This window comes from Microtus pennsylvanicus, chromosome 9 (assembly GCF_037038515.1).
Source record: "Microtus pennsylvanicus isolate mMicPen1 chromosome 9, mMicPen1.hap1, whole genome shotgun sequence".
Lineage (NCBI taxonomy): Eukaryota > Metazoa > Chordata > Mammalia > Rodentia > Cricetidae > Microtus > Microtus pennsylvanicus.
In genome coordinates, this window is record NC_134587.1 from 101,065,726 (window position 1) to 101,074,806 (window position 9,081).

The 9,081-nt window shown below is 44.6% G+C and overlaps 1 protein-coding gene across 2 annotated transcripts in view; it reads right to left on the reverse strand.

The window, feature by feature from the left end:
- Window positions 1-4,113, reverse strand: part of Tll1 (tolloid like 1) — a 178,627-nt gene extending 174,514 nt beyond the window's left edge. Inside the window, exon 1 of one of the 2 annotated variants that reach the window (XM_075986871.1) lies at window positions 3,794-4,113. In XM_075986871.1, coding sequence (XP_075842986.1) covers window positions 3,794-4,010 — 217 coding nt within the window. In that variant the 5' untranslated portion in view covers window positions 4,011-4,113. The remainder of the gene's footprint in view (window positions 1-3,793) is intronic. The other variant, XM_075986872.1, reaches the window with a different exon arrangement.
- Window positions 4,114-9,081: the final 4,968 nt, after the last annotated feature.

The window sequence follows — 9,081 nt, forward strand, 5'->3', positions numbered from 1 at the left end:
TCAATCTCTGCATTTGCATGTGCGTGAACATCCTTAATACCTTCTCAAATGTAAAGAAACAAACAGAAGGAAATGGAGAAGAAGGGGAAAGCAGAGACAAAGGACAGAGGGCTAGAGAGATGGATGGAGAAAGGCAGGGAAGTGGGGAGAGGTTTTAGCCCAATCGTTTCATTCGTCTCTGCTTTCACACATCATTTCTGTACAACTCTGGCAGATAACCTTGTAAGCTGGATTTTCCCAGACACTTCACAGATGTCAGGCTTCTGGTTCACACTTACTGGAGTCGCCCTATGAAACGAGGCATGGAGGCATGGAGATACGTCATCCTCCGCTTTAAGACAAACTCCCATGGGCTCCCTGTGTCTTGGGAGACCCTTTTACACTCCAGAGACTGGGCACAACCTCACTGCACACTAAAACAGGCAGGTGGCCTACCAGTATGACACAATAAAGGGGCCAACCAGACATCCCTTCATGTTGCTCTACCTGCAGCTCTGTGCACACGCATTCACAGAAGGAAGTAGCCACCTTCCATCCTGGCAGACTTCATCTGTGGTACACTAACTGATAGATTTTCATTTATACCAGAAATGTCTCAATCAACTCAACCAAATGACTATAAGCTTCCTGTCTCTCCCATAGTATTTCCAGTCTTAAAATCTAACAAATTATGACAGAATATTTTTCTCTTGGGTACCATGATTTTTGTCTTATTTGAAATAGAATTTTATAGAATGAGACAATGAAAGTCTTGTATTGAGAATATACTAGACTCCTAAGAGTGGATCTGGCAATTTATCTTTGTGATAAATATTTACACTACTTATGACCTTGATTTACAGGACTTACATTTAAAATAAATGAAATTAAATCCTTGGTCACGTCACCCACATATGATATGAGAACACTTTCCTCTAAACCAATCAGTATTACAGAAAAGCCTGGGCTCATTTCTGTGGTTTATGTTTGTTGGTTTGTATTTAAAAGAAAGCCTCAGAAAGGAAAGGTAAAAATTAAGCTGGGGTGGGGTTCCAGGGGGACAAAGACATTTAATGTCATTCAGTCTGTTTTCCTGTCTTTGAGGTGGGAAGATTAACAAACTCCAGCACACTGGGATGCTGTGACCCCCAACTAGAACCACACACTCAGCAAAGATTCAAAGCTCGGGCAGTGGTGGCGCACGCCTTTAATCCCAGCACTCCAGAGGCAGAGGCAGGCAGATCTCTGGGAGTTTGAGGTCAGCCTGTGAAGGTGGACGCTTAAAAGAAATCCGAGGCCATGCCCAAGTGAGCGGGTACCTTAAAAGCTACTGGCGGTAGAAATTCCTATAGCAAGCCTGGTCTACAAGAGCTAGTTCCGGAACAGGCTCCAAAACAGCACAGAGAAACCCTGTCTAAAGAGAGAGAGAGAGAGAGAGAGAGAGAGAGAGAGAGAGAGAGAGAGAGAGAGAGAGAGAGAGAGAGAAATTTCAAAACCATAAAGCTGTTTGAATATCAGGATGTATGTTCGCAACATCCAGAAAGGACTCAATTCTCAGACCAGACTCTGGAACCCACTGGAAGAGAGAGCAAAGGTGTCCTAGACTGGAAAGAGCCTCTTGACTTTGTATGACTGTCTTTCCCAACGGATCTGTAGCTCTTTTTTTTATTCCAGCAACTTACTTTTCACCCAATTTGCTTGGGTCACCTTCATGTGTTCATGTTCTCCGTGATTATTTTAACTTTTTGTTTGTCTTATACAGTACTAATAAAAGAGACAAATTTTATCACTCTCCAGGCAGAGATCAGTTATAGCCTTTCATCTTCGTATGTTAAAGGTGAGAGAGAACACTTGAAAAGAGACCCCAGACCCTGTTCATATTTCTTTGCCTTCTACACTGGCTATTCTTTCTTCCTCCACATATGCAGACAGACATGCACAGACACATAGTCATAAATGGGTTTAAAAAAGAACAATAAAAAAGAACAATAATAAGTCTAAGTTATTATTTTCTGTTTTAATTCCAAAATTCATATTAAAAATAATTCTGTAAGTGCGGGGGAAATGAGACATCAGTATTACTCAAGCTGTCTTTTCTTCCTTTTTTTCTGTATTTATTTGCAAAGAAAAACAAGCACCCATGCTTAAGGTGTGCTGGAGCACACTGTACTGACACCTGGTAGCTGGGTACTCACACAAAGGGCATCACAATAGACAATTCTCTAGCAATATAATAAATTTGGGGCCTCACCCATACCTAAAGACAAGCAAGAAATGCACACTTTCCAAGTTGTAGCATTACTACAAACACTCCGCCTACCAAAAGTTACATTGGCATGTAGTCACTGCTATAGTAGAATTTCCTGGACCAGACCATCAAGTCCCAGAAACACGGGGAAACAGTTTTAAGGGTGACAAGAGCGAATTTATTAACACAGTACATAATCAGAACTCTGAGTTCAAGACAGATGTCCCCTGAAAACACTCTGAGTTTCGAACTAGAATCTGCATAGAATATTCACAGTGAGAGATCAGACTGCTTGAGCGCATCTGACACTGGAGCCAATGTATCCTAGATAAGAACAAACCAGGGAATTTCCAGCGGTTTCCTTCTCCTGAGCACAGGTCTCCTTCAGGCTCAAGAAGGGTTAACGAGGGTTTGCTTACCTATGGAAAGGTCTAAAATCCAACCACAGACCTGCCAATCAGTCTTGGAATCTGGATAAGCTTAGATCTATTTCCTATCTGGACTACCCTTTCTCTGCTCCCTCGTCTGGAAGCCACACCTCTTGACTTGGAACAGACCTTGTCTTTGGCTTCCCAAGGACACTTTGTTACTTTGGCCTGCTAGAGTAACCTTCGCAAAGTTAGTCATGAGTTCCCGATGAACTGAGATTGCCTCAGCTACAATCCAACAGAACCTAGGACAGGGAATGCCCAGACCCTGAATGGTGTTTCAGCCAGTGTTGAGAGCCCTGGGTCCCTGAGATCACGTGGCCCTATGAGCCGCATGTGAGGGGCTCCCACCACAGGCTGGACAGAAGATGCGTGCTGGTGCTTGGCAAGTGGAAGAGAAGGGCTAGACCTGGGTGTTCCCGGACCCCTGGTGGAGAGCCCTGGGCTTCAGACAGTGCCAGTCCCACTGTTGCCCAGAGACTGTTTCCAGGGAGGAAGACACAAGCTTGAATAGCAACTTGGTATAAATATTTCTAGATTTATTTTAAAATTGAAAAAAAAAAATCCCCCAAAACCAAAAACTGGAACATTATCTAGAATTGAGTTCTTCTAAGGTTGCCACAACACCCTTCTGGCCTGAAGCTCATGCTTAAAACTCCCGGTAGGACAGAGTGAAAGTGTCCAGAGGTAGCAATGCCAACCCCACCCACCTTTTGGAAAACTCTGCCCACTTGGTCTTGAACAGACGCTGGGGAACGGCGTCCTGGAACAGGGGAGGTCTTGTCCCCTCCTGATGCATTGAACCCGCTGCGTGTTGGCATTTAAAACCCACAGAAGCCAGCTGTGTTTATGGCTTGTTTAATTTCACAGTGGTTGGGGGAGGGATCCAAAACTCCGGGACGGGACATTTGCCTTAAACTAGTGCTTGGCATCCGATCATACTAGCACAGAACTCCAGGGAACTTGGGCCACGCAGGGTGGGGAGGGGAAGGAAAAGAGAGGGGGAGAGAGGACGAGCGGCGGAGGGGCTAGGGAGGGGGAGAAGGAAACAGGTGAGCTCCCCACTGCTTCCAGTAGGAGATTCCAGCACCTCGGTCCCCAGCGGCGCGCAGCGGTCCCAACTTAGGCAGTCACTTACCGGCTTTGCACGGGTCCTTGTAATCTATAGGCTCCGTTTTGTCCTCTTCGTTCCCATCAAAAGTGTAATCATAATCGAGGCTAGTGCAGACCCACAGTTCCCAGGAAAAAACAAAACCCAAGACCACTAACCACAGGGGCATCCTCGGGGAGAGCACTTGCAAACCCATCCTCCTCTCCCTGAGGTAAAGGAGGGGACCAGACCCGGTGGGCCTCATGGTTCTAAGGGGCTCAAGGGACAGTGCTCTTCTCCCCACTGGGAGGCTCCTCGGAAGGACCTAAGTGTTCAGGTGTCCGGAGACGTGCGGGTGCCTTCGGGACGGTAAAGAGGGCAAGCACTGCCTGGCTCCCCCGGGAGCTGGGGGACTTGGCTGGGGGCCCGCGTGTGGGCGGAGGGCAGGTGAGGAGCTTGGCCCGGGGCAGCCGCAGCCAAGCCGGCTCGGTCCAGGTCGTCCTTCCAGCGGCCGAACTTCCCGCGATCGCGGCCGCGGCGACAGGCGCACCGAGGGCTCAGCTGCCACCGGAGCTCGGGCTGCCGCGCCGCGCCCCCGCCGCTGTCAGGACCCCGCGGCCGAGCGCGAGCTGCAGCCTCCTGCGCCCGCCGCCGCCGCCGCCGCCGCTCGGAGAAGATGAATCCGGTCTGCACATCAGCACTTCTGAACTGAAAGGGGAGACCGAGGAAGGGGGTGGGGGGCAGGCATTTCTACGCCACCAGACCTTAAAAGCCTGCAGAAGCCAGGGAAGCTCCTGGCTGCAAGAGAGTAGAGGGGTGTGAGGATGTGGAGTGCCTCTTTCCCCCTTCCAAGCTGTCTTTTTACCCTCTTCCTAACTTGAAAAAAAAAAAATCTTCGCAGCATCTAACCCAATCACTCGCATCCTGCTTACTTATTCATACAATCAGGGTCAGGATCCGGGCCACAGCCTCCTCTCTGACTTCGTTTGATAGCCTTATACAAACAAACAGACAGGAGCGCGCTGACATTTCCATTTCTATTTTACTAAGATAAAAACTAAAATATTTCTCATCTGCCCTCCATGAACAGCAATTAATAGATGAGAGACGTGTCAATGCACAGCGCCAGACCGGGGGTGGCGCGAGGGATCGTGACAACTTAGCTGCAAATCTCCCCATCCTGCCCCCACCCCACCCCCAGATAAACAGGCAGTGTGTTTCTTTGCCTTGCTGCTCTGTAACCTTTCTACAAGAGTGGAAGAGAAGTATCTGATTCCCCTCTGTTTAGGTAAGAAAAGAGAGTTCTGTTCAAAGTCAGTCTCCCGACCAACAAAGTTTTACTAAGAACTGGAAAAAATAATTTTAAAAAAAAATCGAGTTCCAGATCGCACCAGCAGGAAACGCTAAGCCCTCGCTGATGGGCTGGTGCGAGGGCTCACGTGGGCGCAGGAAGGGAAGTTGGAAGTAATACTCGCCACGCAAATTTTCTGACAGTTCTGGCGCCTATGGCCAGCGCCTCCCAGTACCCTTAGGCTTCACTTGTTTGACTTCCTCCTCAGAACAGGGCAAGAGCCGGCGGCAGGATTGCTGAGGTAAACTACATGTCAGCCATCAGCCCAGCAGACTCAAGACAAACACAGGTTGTGGGAAATTGGGGAGGGGGGGGGGAGTCAGAGGAAATATCTGCAAAAACCCCTGGTGTGAGCAATTCCGAGGTTTCCCCACATCTGTAAGTAGTTTCCAAAATAGGTGAGACGACTTGCCCCCACCCACAAGCTTCCGGGGGCCTGGCAAGCGGAGCTTTCCTTTTATAACAAGAACCTTTACTGTCCTTTTAGCTGGGACTTCCAGTCTTCCGTGGCCTTTGTATATTTATCTGAGGAACCTGCTCCTGTTCCAAGTTGCCATTGTAAGGCTCCAGGAGCCCCCCACTCCCCATACACAACACACACACACACAACTCAAGACACATACACAACACAACACACCCCTTATGATAGGGAGAGACAGCCTTTGGTTTGGAGATGTGGTGAATTTTAGGCTCACTGCAGAAGAGCAAGCAGATAAGACTTCCTACTTGAAGTAAAAAGATGGGGGGACCCGGAGTTTAGGAAAGTGACTGCTTCCTGTTAGCAAACCTGAAGTTTCTCAAAGACCACTACAGTGGCGGCCTCTTTTCTTAAACATCAACTAAGCCCCTTCATAGGGAGCAGACTGCAGGTTTAAAAAAAAAAAAAACGTTTGATTACAGAGGTGAACACACTGCTTTTGAAATTTTTTGCTGAGTCATGCGCAATATTTTTTTAACCCAACCAGAAAAGCTGTGTGTATAATTAATGCTGGTGTTGCTCCTGCAAGGCTAAAGAAAAAGTGTATCCTATATATCCCATCTTAGAAGCAGAAATGCAAATTTTTTTAGAAGACCCTTGTTTTTGAACTACTGGCTGTGTCCGAATTTCCTGCCCTGGACACATTAAATGTCTAGAAACATTTATCACATACTGGTTTCTCAGAGTCTGTACCTAGAGTGCACATCCTTGGCAAGAATGAGCTTGTTTCGTCATTTCTTGGGAGAGAAAATGGTACCATATGAGGACATCTGCCTTCTTATTAATAGACAGTGATGTCTGTTAGCTCTTCCACACAGATCTGTCGCTGTTCCGTTTAAAATCTTTATACATTTGGACTAAGGGTGTAAGTCAGTTGGTGGAGCCCTTACTTAGCATGCACAACCCCCTGGGCCAGATCCTCATTATCCCAAAAAACAAATGTAAACCTAGCAGAGGACCAGGAGTTCAAGGTCATCCTTAATGGGATAAGGCATTTAAGGCCAGCCTGCAATGTAAGAGACCCTGCTTCAAAAACTGAAATAAAATAATAAAACAAATATAATGTACTTATAGTCCAGAGAATTGGTAGTTAGCATATTAGAGCATCAGATCTTAGTAGAGAATTGTATATTTATGGCTAAGATGGTTTCAGGGAGTATTTGTTGCAACACTCCTGGGTGCCTCGTATCCTAATGAGCTTTGATTTTAAATTTTTATTTATTTATTTATTTACATATTTATTTATTTGTTGTCTGTGTTTGTGTAGATAGGTAAGAGGATAGCTTTCAGGAGTGTGTGTCCGTGCCCGTGTGTGTGTGTGTGTGTGTGTGTGTGTGTGTGTGTGTGTAAGAGGACAACTCTCAGGAGTCCTTTCTTGCCTTCCAGGTTCTGGCTGTCCACCATGTAGACAGAGTCTCCTCAATCTCCTAAGCTGCTGCTTCAGCTGCCCCTCAAGGTTCTGCAAATTCCCAGGTCTCTGCCTCCTAGCCTGCTCCAGGAATGCTGAATTACAGATATGTGTCAGCATCCAGCATTTTATGTGGGTTTGGGGGATTGAACTCGGGCCCTCAGACTTCCATGGGAAATACTTCTATCAACCGAATCATCTGCTCAGTTTTAAGGTTTTAAATATTCGACTTAGTTCTATTTGTAACAAGTCAGTTAGGTTTAAACATTGTTTATTTTTATGGATGAAAGCAGATTTTTGTCCCTATCATGTAAAGTGATCAATTTGAAAGAATAAGACTGTGATTGAGAAGCTGAATCTGAGAAACTGAATCTATGGATTGTGCAATATCTAAATTCAATCTTTTCAGCAAGATGAAAAGGAGAAATCGATTTCTTCAGGAAAGCTTGCTGACATTGTCATGGCATCTAGCTGGTGGCTGCCCTTGACCACCACCGTGGTAATGCAACAGTACCTAGCCCCTTGCAATAGTAAAAGGGACCCCCCAAAAGAGGAAAACTCCATAACAAATTGTCATATTTGCTTTGCTATTTTATTAGTTAAAACTAAACTCAGTGTATAGGCAATGACAACTAGTTGTGTCTATTTTATTACCTAGTCAGTCAAAAGCTAAATGTGACTATGATATTAAGTATCATGTGTCTTGTAAAAAATAACCCACAAAATAATCATCTCATTTAAAATAATAAAATGGAACATATAATTCCTGCAAAATGCATGATGTCTAGGAAAACTTGATGGACAATTTATTTTCAACCCTTATTATGGAATAAAATATGAGTTTCCTTCCCACTCTCTCCTCTGAATTAAAGCCCATTAAACTAGGGAGTTTCCATAAAGACAGATTACTAGGAAGCTGTCATAGCTGTGGATCAAACACAGCCAATATTGGCAATTTTATATTACTTCAAATTTAAGAAAAAGAATGTTTTGTGTTAATATTTCTTCTGGATGAAATTGTATATACTTCCGTCAAGTACCTTTCTGTGAGAAGAAAATTCTTTGAACCTCTATAGAATTTAACATCTACATTTTCTTTCCTAATTCTTTCCTAAAAATTATAAACTATTACTTCAAAAGTATTTGTTTTCATTTTGTGTGATCAGTGTTTTTCTTGAAGGTATATCTGTGTACCATATGTATTCCTGGTAGCTGAGAAGGCCAGAAGAGAATATCAGATCCCCAGGAAATGGAGGTATTCCCATGGGGGTGCTGGGAATGGAACCAGGGTCCTCTGAAAGAGCAGCATGTTCTCTTAACAGAAGCCGAGCCACCTGTCCAGACCCAACACTACGACTTTTATGTCCTATTATTTTACATGTCACCATTACAGAATGACCCCAACTCTTTAAGTTTTGTTTTATTTTACTCTTGGCCACACATTTTTAGGGCTTCTTTTTTGAAGTTTAAAACCGAAGCCTTAGGCAAGCCAGGTGGATATTCTACCACTGAGCCATAGCCCCAGTTCTCCAACTCTAACTAACGAGTGAGACCCTACATTCAGTCCAGATCTGCCCATACTGCTGATAACAAATGATAGACATCAATATAGTGTCAGCTGAGAAAGAAGGGAGCGTATGGCAATACTTACTTCAGACTGAAAGATTTATTTGTTAAGGAAAAGGCTTGCACCTTCCCAGGGTAGAAAGAAAAGGAAGGGAGGGAGGGAAGGAGGGAGGGAGGAAAGAAAGAAAGAAAGAAAGAAAGAAAGAAAGAAAGAAAGAAAGAAAGAAAGAAAGAAAGAAAGAAAGAGAATTTCATGCTGCAATGCATTTGCATTCTACATACTAGTTTATTTATTTAGTTTGTTGGTTGGTTGGTTGGTTTTCCCTAGTTTTTTTTTTCTTTTATTGAAAATAGATTTTTTCCCTCATATAATATAGCCTAATAATGGTTCACCCTCTCTCTATTTCTCCCATTTCCTCCCCACCTCTCCTCCCATCCTGATCCATTCACTTTCTGTCTCTTTGAAAGCAAACAGGCTTCTAAGGGATGATAATAAAACAAAGTAAAATACAATAAGGTAAAACAAAAACTAA